The sequence below is a fragment of the Syngnathus typhle genome, linkage group LG21, assembly GCF_033458585.1.
Source record: "Syngnathus typhle isolate RoL2023-S1 ecotype Sweden linkage group LG21, RoL_Styp_1.0, whole genome shotgun sequence".
Lineage (NCBI taxonomy): Eukaryota > Metazoa > Chordata > Actinopteri > Syngnathiformes > Syngnathidae > Syngnathus > Syngnathus typhle.
Window position 1 is genome coordinate 5,447,474 of NC_083758.1, and position 12,665 is coordinate 5,460,138.

The window sequence follows — 12,665 nt, forward strand, 5'->3', positions numbered from 1 at the left end:
CATGAAAAAACTTTAATCCAAGTCTTAGCATCAATCAGGACAGCATGTATTTATTTGTGGTTTCCAGCTGCACTTATATTATACTGTATGCTCATTATGTACAAGAAAAAAAGTCACCTTAAAAAAAAAAAGACTCCCTCGTTAAGTGCACCTGCGTGAAAACTTTTAGCTCCTTCAGAACGTGAAAGTAGCTAAAAGTTTTCACGCAGGTGCGCTTAACGAGGGTCACGTGGAAAACATGTTGGAACGCGGCCCCCGAGGACTGGAGTTTGACGCCCCTGGCAAATTTGTTAAAATACATTCATGAAAAAAACTTTAATCCAAGTCTTATCATCAATCAGGACAGCATGTATTTATTTGTGGTTTCCAGCTGCACTTATATTATACTGTATGCTCATTATGTACAAGAACAAAACACAGTCACCCTAAAAAAAAAAAAAAAACATTCCCTCGTTAAGTGCACCTGCGTGAAAACTTTTAGCTTCTTCAGAACGTGAAAGTAGCTAAAAGTTTTCACGCAGGTGCGCCTAACGAGGGTCACTTGGAAAACATGTTGGAACGCGGCCCCCGAGGTCCACACCCCTGGCAAATTTGTTAAAATATGTTCATGAAAAAACTTTAATCCAAGTCTTAGCATCAATCAGGACAGCATGTATTTATTTGTGGTTTCCAGCTGCACTTATATTATACTGTATGCTCATTATGTACAAGAAAAAAAGTCACCTTAAAAAAAAAAAGACTCCCTCGTTAAGTGCACCTGCGTGAAAACTTTTAGCTCCTTCAGAACGTGAAAGTAGCTAAAAGTTTTCACGCAGGTGCGATTAACGAGGGTCACGTGGAAAACATGTTGGAACGCGGCCCCCGAGGACTGGAGTTCAACGCCCCTGGTTTAAGTGAAAAGTGCCCCACCCGCCCTCACCCCCACCTGCTGATTGGCTGATTGATCTGTGACGTCACTCGGACACTCCATTAGGTACACCACCACTTTCAAGTGTACCTCATAACAGGCCACTTTATTAGGGAATGATCAGGGTCAAAGGCTAAGTGAAAGTGAAAAGTGCCCCGCCCGCCCTCACCCCCACCTCCTGATTGGCTGATTGATCTGTGACGTCACTCGGACACTCCATTAGGTACACCACCACTTTCAATTGTACCTCATAACAGGCCACTTTATTAGGGAATGATCAGGGTCAAAGGCTAAGTGAAAGTGAAAACTGCCCCGCCCGCCCTCACCCCCACCTCCTGATTGGCTGATTGATCTGTGACGTCACTCGGACACTCCATTAGGTACACCACCACTTTCAATTGTACCTCATAACAGGCCACTTTATTAGGGAATGATCAGGGTCAAAGGCTAAGTGAAAGTGAAAAGTGCCCCGCCCGCCCTCACCCCCACCTCCTGATTGGCTGGTTGATCAGTGACGTCAGACGGACACTCCATTAGGTACACCCCCACTTTCATGTGTACCTAATCACAGGCCACTTCATTATGGGAAAATCATGGCCTAAGCTTAACTGAAATTGAAAAGTGCCTTCTGATTGGCTGCCACATTTGTGACGTCACCTAGGGACACTTCATTAGGTACACTACCTTTGTGAGGTGCATCTCATGACAGGCCAGCATTAGGGAAAATTACAGTGACCAGTGTACCCAAATGTTTAAGTGACGAAATGTGAAGACATCTGTATTTTTATTTCCATGGACAGCAACTTAATTCTTAAAGCTAAACTTGCCCAATCACAAGACAACACTTTGGTATTAACGTGGTCAGACACTTTTAATTTGTTTTAACAATGAATCATAGAACCAGATCGCCATCAAGTGATTTTTAAGTACACCAAGAGGCCCGGGGCTGCTTGAAACCAGCACCTGTCCTCTTTTTTCCCCCTCAATTCTGCAGCTTGGAGATCAAATAAAATTAACATTGAAAGAAAAAAAACAAAAAGAAAAACAAAAGTACAGCATCACTCCTTCCAGATGTCACTCATATCCTGTGTGCTTTGTGGCGAGAGAGAGACAGAGAGAAAACAGCCTACCATAGTATTTAAGATTGCTTGTAAAATGACCTGTAAATGTTGATTAGCAATTGTATATTATTAGGTAGATAAGGTTTGGTTGGTTGGGGGAAAAAAAAAAAAAAAAAGAATGGTTAACATCAATACAATCAGAAGGTCTGAGCTCACAAGTGAGGTCGCTCACACATGCACTAAATAAAATTAAAATGAATTCAATTGAAGCAAAATGACTAGCTTGATTTCATCTCATACAATAGGTTGGATTTAAGTTAAAAAGGACTAATTGACATTATTGCACATGAGCTAAAGACAGTAATACTCTTGCAGCTCTGTTCGCTGACCCTCCTCCTCATCCTACGTGACACATTCAGACACCTGGTGAAGAAGGTTCTTTAAACGGCAACCAAAGGAAAAAAAAGTGTGAAACCAAAATGCAATTGTGTGGAAAATTTCATTCTGCGGAAAATTTCATTCTGCAAGAGCTCAAGGTGAAACACTGATATTGTGCTAGAACAGACAGGAAATGGCTGAACAAGTGCTTTGTCAAAAACACACACACAAAAAAAAAACAGGCTTATTGTAATTGAGGCGCATTTAAGAAGAGAAAAAATAATAAACAGAAAAACGTAGCCTGTGCTATCCTGACATGGTGCAGCAATGTCAAAGCCTAACTGCCAGGTTCAACCTGCAAGAGAGAAATCGTTCTGGACATAAAAAAATAATGATGGTGATCATGATGCTGTTTTTACCCTCCTCCAAGATTGCTGCTACATTAAAACCGCACGTATTCATGTGCAACATGGGGAGGGGGGGGAAGGATTTGACGATCTACATACTGTTCTGTTTTTGTCCTCCTTTTTCTGTAATATATATATATATATATTTATATATATATATATAGATTTTTTTTTTTTTTTTGTACACGTTCCGCCGCCTCTGGTTACTGGTATCGATTGGCAGTGTCCAGGTCCAATAACATGGCAGAGTGATTCAGTAAAAACACTGGTGTCGCACTGAGGTTTATTTTGAAAGGAGTCACTCTGGAGGAGGCTTACAGCTGGTCGTTGGCATCCCCGCCGCTCCCGCGTCTGCGCTCACACCGGCCCGTTGACGGCCACTTCTTGGGGCGCTGGCGGCTCCTCTCTGAGGTGCACAGGGATGCCACACTTTAGAACATGACATCACTACACCCGCCGGCCCCGGGAAAGTTGTGCAAATTATATTAGAAAATTTCGCTTTAAATTAGGACACCATTAGGCCAATATTCGCTTTTCAATTATTTTTTTTGACTGGCTTTTTTTTTTTTTTTTTTTTTTGCATTACAACACATGCAAACCCAAGCCCATACCTCCTTGCCAAAAAATGTCTTCTCTCTGTTGTCAAGTTGAGCAATTAGACAAAGCGTTAAAGCAGAGAGAACCAACATGCTTTAATAAGATGCTTTGAGTCTGGAGACAATCATGAACGCATCCTACATAAATTACTATAGTCCTTAAATCAGCCGATGCACGAGAATCACCGAGTACTAATATTAGTAGTATTAGCTAAAACACTAGCTTGAATAACATGCTAAGAAGTGAGCAGATACACACTACGTTAGCATAAGAAAAATCATACTGACAAAAACCGGTACAAAATAGATTTCTATGGAAGGTGGTAAGGCAGAAAACTTTCGGGGTTGCCGTAGTTTTGACATCCCTGTCACTTGCTTGAGTCCAAGTGGGCGTCGGCGGAGTGACAACTTACTTCCTGTCAGTCTGTGCGGTTACGGGTGATTCCTCAGGAGGCGGCTGCTGCTGCTGCTGCTGCGAGGCATCTGGAGGATCTGACAGTGAGAGTTTCTCCAGGGACACAGGACTCTCCTCACTGCGCACACACACAAGCCGGTTTGAGCTTCACAGTTCATTCGTCACACTCCCTTATTAGTCACCCATTTTGCCTTGGAGCTGCTGGTAGAAGCATCAGTACTGGTGGAAAAGTCCTCCGTCAACATGCAAACTTGTATTTAGGCTCAAGTTGCAGAGAAGTGCCCAGTAATTTGCACTTGCGACTTTCACCTATATTTAACTCGGTGTGGTACTTTTTTTGCTTCAATTATAGTTTTCTTATACATAACAAGCAGAAGGGGGATTTTGAACCTTGTGACGTCTGCTGTCTTGCCGCCGCCGGCAGCTGCTTTGGAGACGATAGTTGCTGCCGAGTTGAGTTCCTCGCCGTCGGAACCAGCGGGCGAGCCGCTGTCCGAGGCGGCGGGAGGAGCCGCCGTCACGTCCCCCGAAGGCCCCATGCGAGGCGAGGCGACGGCGTCTGCAAGTGGAAAGCAAGTGAGATGGGCGGAACAAAATGGCACAATCTGGTCCGACCAGATGAACTCACCGCTCTTGTCGTGGTTTTGTTTGGCTTGTTTGTCTGCGTCGCTGCCTCCAGTATCTACGGGGGAGCTGCACCTGACTGTGCTGGAAGGGAAGAAAAGACACTTGAGCGCTAGCACTGGAAGAGTAGTCATTCATTGAGTTTTATTAGAATGGGAAATAAGAACTTTTTGGCTAGGCGGCCCAGCGTGAAATGTCCAAGTTGAAGACACGCAAGCTAACCTTGAGAACGGCTGGAACGCCGTGAAATTGGCCCAGCCCGTTTCCTGGGTCTCGTTTCCAGCACCGGCGGGAAGTGCATCCCAGCCAGATGGAGTCTGGGATTCCGTGATCCCGTCAGAGTCCCTGAAATTTGCTGTCCATCCTGGCCCTGGAGACAGGATGGGAAGAGGGAATATTAATCGTATTTCATCAAAATAAAAATTGGTTTCAAAAAAGGATGTGAAAATAATCTGCAAGACAATTTTTTTTACGAGTAAGGGACTTTGAAATATTTCATTTCATTCCGACACCTGGCAACTGTTGTAGCTGGCAAAAAGAGGCTACTTGAAGTAAAGTGTCGGACCTTAATCTTGACCCCCCACCTGTGTCTGATGTGTTCTGCTCAAACTCTTCCTCCTCGTCGGATTCGGAGCCGCAGTCTTGCTGTCCGCCATTTTCCAAGCTACTCCGGGAGCTTCCTTCTGATGTTTGGGACACCCCAAACCTGGGAAAGAGGCCCCACAATGAGCTTTAAATGGACCGTAGTAGTTGCGTTCATTTATTTGAGCAAAGAACAATATTTACCGTGTTCTGGATTTAGCTTGCGTTGCATAGTTGATCTCCTTTTCCTCCCAAATGTCCTCTTCCTCATCCGCATCATCAAACTGATGTATCCTCTCTTTACAGCAGGCCTCAAAAGCAGCTGCGTTGGCCTGTGTTGCGAGTCGACACGAGAATAAACCGCAGAGGCATTTGCATGTCCGCATGCCATCAACTAAAGGCAAAGGTCGTTGCGGAAAGAAGTATTTTAGCATAATCCCGACTGACAAATTTTATTTGCAAAATGCTCCTTGTCTTACTTAGCCTCACATGGAAATTGCACAAGTATTTTTTCTGCTTACTTTTTTTTTTTAGCTTACTTGAGAGCACTTGTCGAATACTTACACTGTTATCATCAGAATCTAAATTGAAGTTTATTTCAGCAATTCGGTCAAATGTGGCGCTGGAGGGGGAAAAAAAAAAAAAAAAGTTACAGTACAACGAGAGCTAACAGTACACGGCAGACTTGACAGTCACAACTCACTTGATATTTTCGTCGTGTTCGCTGAACTCCTCGTCGTTGAAGCCAAACTGGTCCACAAAGTTGGCGGTCATCTGCTGGATCTGATAGTCAGAGAAAGCCTGGGAATGTCAGAGGGACACCTTTTAGGGTGACGCCGCGTTTTTTTTTTTCTTTTTCCAAGAGCGCGTGACCCTACCTGTTGGAGGGACAGGTCGTTCGGGAAGGGGCTCTCCATGTCGTCGTCCTCGCTGGACGAGTGCATGTTGTGCGTGCTCACCTGTACAACGCACGGCACATGAAAACAGCTGAAGGCACCAAACTATTGGACAGCGATCAAGGCGAACGAACAATTCACGAAAAAGAAATCAAAATTGGGCAACTGCAGGAGTGGTAATCTTTTCTCTGTGGTGAACGTCTTCTCACCAGCTCTACTGTGTTTCTTCTGTTGGTTTCTCTCAGCGTTTCGTCCACAAAACTCTCCCAGCGACCTCTGCAGTCTTCGGGCAGCTCTGAATTGTTTACAAAAATAACTAATTCATAATGACTGAGTGCTTGTTTCGAATGTTCCGTTTACCTTTGATGAGGTCAGCAATCTGGGCCTGTACTGGCCCCTTCTCTAGGTTCTGGACCACCATGTTGGAAATTCTGGTCAGGTGACCCATGTTGCCTCTCCTGGTGCCACCCTCAGACCTGTGGAAGTCACAGCCACATTATTTCACCTGGAGATTTAAGAAATTAGCCGACTGAGCAGATTTGTTTTTAAAAGAAAAACAAAAAAAAACACACTCACTGTATTTTATCGTTCTCCTCCCAGGCATCAAGGATCTTTTGTACCAATCGACACTTCTGGAAAAGCTGCACATTTGACCGCAATAAATAAATAAAAAGTGAAATCGAGCAAATTCTTTGTCGATACTTCAATGGGGTGGTGTTCGGAAATGTCAAAAACAATGGCCGCTAGCCTGCGAGCTAACATCAGCAGCTCTACATCTGACTAACAACAACACGGCGGTGCCGTCGAGCTGCACTTACATGTGCCACCAGGGTATTGTGGAGGGAGGTCTGTGGGTCACTGGTCCCGCCCGACTCCACCGCCTCGACTTGAGTTTCGGCGGCCGATGCCGCCTGCTGCCCGTTGTGGTTCTGGAGGCCCGGGTTGGGCCGCTCCTCAGAGGAAGGGTGGTTCAGGATGGCTGCCACACAGAGCTCCACTTGGAAGTGCAAAAAGTTATTCCACGAGTATTTGAAGAACAGATCCTGCGCAGCGGGACAAACACCAGACTTAGTATCGGCGTCGAGCTCGGGTTTTCGAATTGAGGTCGGGCCTACCAGTAGTAGGTCCATGGTGCCGAGGTCGCATAGCTCCTGGCAGATACTGGGGGAGGTGGTCTGCAGGAGGGCAGCCACCAGTCGGGCCACGTGAAGGCGGGCGTTCCCCAGTGGCTGATCTAGAACGCCAACGGTGGTCAGTATTGCACCTTTCTGCAGACGGAAGAGGAAGAGAGAGCTCAAAGCCCTTTCGTGGATGCTGGAGTGAAGTTCATCAAGTGCTTGGCAAAGTCAATTTGCAGCTTTGTGTGCCATGCACTGTGCGGCGGTCGGTACCTTTGGGGGATCCAGAAGAAGCTGCTGGAAATCTTTTAAATGGGGCTCAATGGCATTTAAAATACTGCTGTTGACAGTGTAAGACCTTTCATAACCCTGAGAATACAGATCCATCAGCCCTTCCAACCTGGGGAGAAGAAGATCACCTATCAGCCCTCGTTCACAAACGATGCTCTACACTGACACGATAAATTCCGAGTCTTCAAACCAATGAAGAGAAATTGGGTAACCTGGGGATCTCTGGCGATTCAGTTGTTTTAAAAATCTGAGCGAGTGCTGGCTTTATTCGCATACTCACCCAGACCTCCTAGTCTCCAGTAAGGTAAGTAGCACTTGAGTTCCGTTAACAATGGAAGCCTCGTTCCTCTCGCCCTCAAACATGTTCTTGAGGAGTCCTGCTACAGTTTCTTGTCTGGAAGAAGCCATTTTGTTGACTGAGCAAACTGAGCCGCTGCTAATGATTCCGTTCATCTCGAGACGGAGCGGAGCGACTTACGACTCGAGCACAGCCAATAGCGGGTCGGCCTCCATGTTCTCCTGCATCTGATTGGCCTGGTCTCGGCTAAGGCGAATTATGTCACAAAGTGTTTGGGACGCGTTTGATTGTCTCTAACAAATTAGAAAGGAAAACCAGGCATTCAAAAAAAATAATGCACGCTTGGGAGGAAGAATCTAAATTTGCCCCGGAGACTTACCTCCTCATCTTTACCAGTATGGATAAGCTCTATGAGTCTTTGAACGAGCTTCTCCTCATTCAGCCACTTGAGGAACATAAAAACATGTTGGTTATTTAAGGATACGCTGCTTTACCTGCTAAATTGCAGATCATGGTTATTGTAAACTACCAATGAGGTTTTATTTTTTTTACAGTCTACAGGCAAGTCAGAGTTTTGAATTGGAGAGCTTACATGAAGGACCTCCTGCCTCAAAGGGGCAGGCTCCACACAACTGATGAGGCGAAGCAGCAGGTCCATCATAGCAGACGCATCTATGTGTTTCAGCACCAGAGCGATGAAGCCTTCCTTTTTCTTGAGAAAGGCGATCACCTGGGAGCGGCAGATTGACAGACAAATGCCACAAGGTGAGCATCCGTGCCGTTTGGCCGCACGACGCCAATGCAGCTCTACCTCTTCGGTTTTCCTGGCTATGAGATTGCCGATGGTTTTGCTGAAGAAGCTGGCGAGCAGCGGGTTGAGGGGCGGGTCCTGCTCCAGAAAGTGGTAGAGCATCTCCAGGAGAGATTCTTCTCCGCCCAGCTTATCGTTTATGATAGACACGTCTGAGGTCAGGAGCTCGCACGCAATGTTGGGAAGCCTTTGAGGAAGAAGAGGCAATTTAGAAGCAACATTTATTAAAATAGGGATAGCTCGTTTATTTGTCAGCATATCGAAGATGATATAACGAAGGTTACACATCACAAACGGACAAGTTTACGCACTTAAATCGGCTCCTCTCTTCCAAGTCGGCGGGCGGCTCTTTGGTGATGAGGCCGACCAGCTCCTGCATGCAGTGGTCCTGGGAGAGGAAGAGCAGGAGGCGGCGGTTCTGGGCCTTGCACTCCTGCAGCACGTCGTCTTCCTCCATCAGCTCGCGCAGCGTCACGTCCTCCCGGTCCAGCAGCTGGTCGATGTGGGAGGTGGTGTGCAGGTCAAACTTCCAAAACATGGTGGCCGCCGGGGTGGGGAACACAGCCCTGAGGGGGAAAAGCAACATGTTACATACAAGTGCATCACCATAAAAAAAACATTATACAGTTAGTTTTTATCACCCATCTGTGAAAAGCATTTTGTATCTGCCACGTGAGGCGATCTCAAAAGGGGCTACGGTAGTACATACCAGTGAATGAAATGTGGATATCTTTAATCAGACCTCTCCCGCGGGCAGGCAGGCATTTGTGTTTGTGCAGAAGACAGAAAGCGTGGGGGGGCCTGGCATTTATCAGCATGGGTCTCCTTTTAAAATGCAGGCCTGTTTAGGAGATGGAACGCTGGGAGGCTCACCATAACCTGCAAAGGGAGGGAAAAAAAAACAAACATTAGCAAAGAGAGAGTTGAACCATAATTTGCTTTAATATGAATTTAAATAAATTAGGAGCCAATTGGGTAGTTTCACAATGTTCACATCAATGGCCAAGGATGAAGAGGTTTCAACATCCCCCCCCATATTTTTAGGAACGCCAGGCCTGAATGAGGGCAAGTGGGCAATTTCCTGCCTTCTGAGCTACACTACTATCCGAGTCGCGACGGCGTTTGCGTGCCAGGGAAAGCCCGAGAACCAAGACGGAGTTGTACTACTCGTTTCCTAGCATGCCTAAAAACAAAAGGCTGACTACTATTTTCGTACCACTCATTTTGTTTGATTACCTTTACCGGGTTCTGCGTAGAGCTTTGTGCGAAATGAGGTGTTGGAAACAAATGAGGCCTGTTACTGTCTGCTCACGACTCGGTAGCAACATGACCGATTTTAGTCAAACATCTCACGAGCGACAGGCGCTTTTAAACGGCTGGTATCTAACGCTATGGTGCTTGACAAAGGCCTGTATAATTATACAACTTTTCAGAGCGTGCGCGTTTGTTTTCCTCGAGGGGTTACTATGGAGGCAAACAGACTCGGCCCGATGCAAACGCAGGGCCAAAATTCAGGAGCTGTGGGGGACGAGCGAGCGACCCAACTGTTGATTGCAGAAGGTGAAACTGAACTGAGGACAAATCAAAGGCTTTCCTCCTTTTTTTTTTTTTTCCTGGCCCTTTATTTTCCCCTCCCCTGCACATGCAACAGCAGCGGCGTCCATCTGGCTTACATTTACAGAGTACACAAGTGCAATAATAACCTCGCGAGTGCTCCTCGTGGATGGCGAGCTGGGACGGCGGGAGCTTGACTTTTTACATCCAAAATAGAACCCGCAGGAGGCGACTGCAGCAACAACAATCGGCGAAGCGCACGGCGCGGTCGGGGAAAAGAGGAAGCGTGAAAAAGATGCGCGTTGTTGTGGACAAACCACAAAGTGGAGTTGGACAAGATGAAAAGGAAGCAAGGAAACGGTATTGCGCAGATTACAGAAGCCCTAAAAGTTCCAAGAGTTAGAACATTGCAAGTATGAGGAGCATGTCCGGATTTGTCCACCTAAGCTGATTGTCAATATTCCCACAGAAACAAGTGTGAGAACGCACGTCGCCGTTGCGCTGAAGATTTGCATCATCAGCAGTCTCGTTTATGCTCACAACACGAGACTTTGTTGTAAAAATATGACCTTACACTTGTAAATTGTCTCCTTTTGAGTATATATATATTTTTTTGTTTATCATCAGTGTGAACAGTCTGAACAAAAATATATAGCTGCTTTATAAGCTTAGCCACAAGTGTCACTGACAGCCGAATTGGGGGGGGTCAGATTTCTGTTTACTTGGACCATAATGGAAGCGTTAAGAGGTTGACTGGTTGTTCTGCGTACGCGAATCTTATTTCCATCCATAAATGACGTCAAATATGCGAGCTGCTTGAGTTCACAAAGAGTTTTAACGAATTTATACTTGTTTTTTTTATTTTTATAACAGCACTATGTACAAATTTGGATTATTTGAGCACTACCATACACCGAGGAGCACCTCTAGTAATTCATTTTCCATTATTTGCCATGTGAACATTTATTTAGAATAACAATTTGACCTTTATGGTGTCTTGTTACATATGGTTAGCCTGACAGTATATCTGCCCAAAACAATATTAATAAAGTAATAATGTGCTTTCAATTGGTTTTTCTTTACAACTGTGTAGGTCATGGTAATCTACAAAGGTTTTATCAAGGAAACCGTACAATTCCTTTTTGTGTTATTTGTTTTTTTTCACGACTTGGTCAATTACGCTATTAGGCTAACAATATAGTTCTACTGTCTTACACAAAAATAAATGTGGCCACTGGGTGTTGAGATCTTAAACAAACAATTTATTAATCCTGATAAATTACTAGTTGAAAGAATTACAACGGATGACAAACGCACATTTGTAATGTTGTTGGGAGAGACGGGGTCGGATTTCTTGTTTACTTGAACCCTAACGGTAGCATACGGAACATTGTGAGAGTCTAAAATTTGTATTTTACTGTACACAAAGCTTAATATTCCCTCACATAACAGACGTAAAAGGAGATCGAGGTACGAGTTCACGAGAATTGATCGTTAACACCACATGGCTCGGCAGCGGCTGGCCTCCATCGACTTCGAACGGCCTTAATTTTACAACATAACGCGGTGTAGAAGAGCTTACGTTTAAGAAAATAGGCGAGCAAAGAGGGCAAAAAAAACAACAACAGGGCGTTCTTTGAACTGACACCTAACACACAATGGCGCCGAGGTTAAGTTCGTTGCCCTTAAGGGGTCACCCAAACGGAACACAATTCGGGTAAATTAGTCGGTTGGGGGTGCTAAGGCTAGCTTGCGAATAGCAACTTACTCGCGCAAGTTAGCAAGCTTTAGCTTTAGTTCCTCCTTTTGCGTTGAGTTTAGCACGGAAGCTAACTAGCAGCTACGATTAACATAAAGCGGAGTTAACCCCCCCCCCCCCCCCCCAAAACTTTAAGTTAAACTTTGTGGCCGAGTTGAGTACAGTAATCACATTATATCCGCCCACGAGAAACTTACCTTTGAATATCCCCCGTGCGTTTCCTCTTCTTTGCGTTAGACCGTTACAGCACTTTTTTTCTTACCCCAGCCCGATCCCTTAGACACTAGCTTCCCCCCCAGCTCACAATTAGCCGCGTTAGCTTCACTGCATGAGCCTCATCTAGTGATTTGTTTTGAAGAACAGCCTGGGTCAGCCTTCGCCAGTTCGAACAAGCAAGCAGGAGGCTGTCTGTTAGCTTCAAGTTAGCCCCCGACGTTAAGTCCAAAGCGTGGCTTTAAAATTCACCCCGAGAGGCAAATACTGGGCCGCGGGCGGCTTGTTGGGCATCGATGGCCCCGATATCTGTTCTTTCGGACGGAGCGCGTTTGATTCGAACGAAATTCAAACGCGGAGCTAAGTTTAGCATGCAAAGCAGGAAAAACTCAGTCATATTTTTTCGAATCAAAATGGCGACGCTGGGTGGCGGGGACGCGCAGCACCAGCGTCGCGCGGGAGCGTGCATTTTGGCTAGTGCGCGGAAATCAGAGGAAAATCTATTAAAAACGACCATAACAAATGAATACTTTTCTATTCAATATATGATACATTAATGTCATGTAAATTTAAAATCCCCAAGTGTTTTTTTTTATTCCGCCAATTTCCGTCATTTTACTTCTTCCACATTTCCATTCCTTCCCATTCCAACTTAAATATTGTTAAAAATTGAGTGGGAAAATCACATTAAAAACAGGTTCAATACGATTCATGAAATTATCCTAAGTAGTTTACAACAGTTTATTTTTAAAGTC

The 12,665-nt window shown here is 45.3% G+C and overlaps 1 protein-coding gene across 7 annotated transcripts; it reads right to left on the reverse strand.

The window, feature by feature from the left end:
• Window positions 1–1,759: 1,759 nt before the first annotated feature.
• Window positions 1,760–12,350, reverse strand: ppp6r2a (protein phosphatase 6, regulatory subunit 2a). 7 transcript variants are annotated; one of them, XM_061268606.1, is made up of 24 exons: window positions 11,895–12,350; window positions 9,094–9,263; window positions 8,696–8,950; window positions 8,385–8,571; window positions 8,166–8,303; window positions 7,953–8,018; window positions 7,754–7,866; window positions 7,556–7,669; window positions 7,258–7,384; window positions 6,982–7,134; window positions 6,685–6,909; window positions 6,443–6,507; window positions 6,227–6,342; window positions 6,076–6,161; window positions 5,849–5,929; window positions 5,674–5,753; window positions 5,535–5,592; window positions 5,175–5,302; window positions 4,973–5,094; window positions 4,611–4,758; window positions 4,393–4,472; window positions 4,155–4,323; window positions 3,763–3,882; window positions 1,760–3,159 (listed from the first exon to the last, which is right to left on the reverse strand). In XM_061268606.1, exons 3-24 carry the CDS (start codon window positions 8,920–8,922, stop codon window positions 3,111–3,113), a joined length of 2,652 nt encoding a protein of 883 aa, XP_061124590.1. In that variant the 5' UTR covers window positions 8,923–8,950; window positions 9,094–9,263; window positions 11,895–12,350; the 3' UTR covers window positions 1,760–3,110. The 7 variants fall into 7 exon arrangements, with proteins under 7 accessions (XP_061124590.1, XP_061124588.1, XP_061124586.1 ...); XM_061268604.1 differs by having other exon boundaries at window positions 6,076–6,182; XM_061268602.1 differs by having other exon boundaries at window positions 5,674–5,771; window positions 6,076–6,182.
• Between the last annotated feature and the right edge of the window lie 315 nt (window positions 12,351–12,665).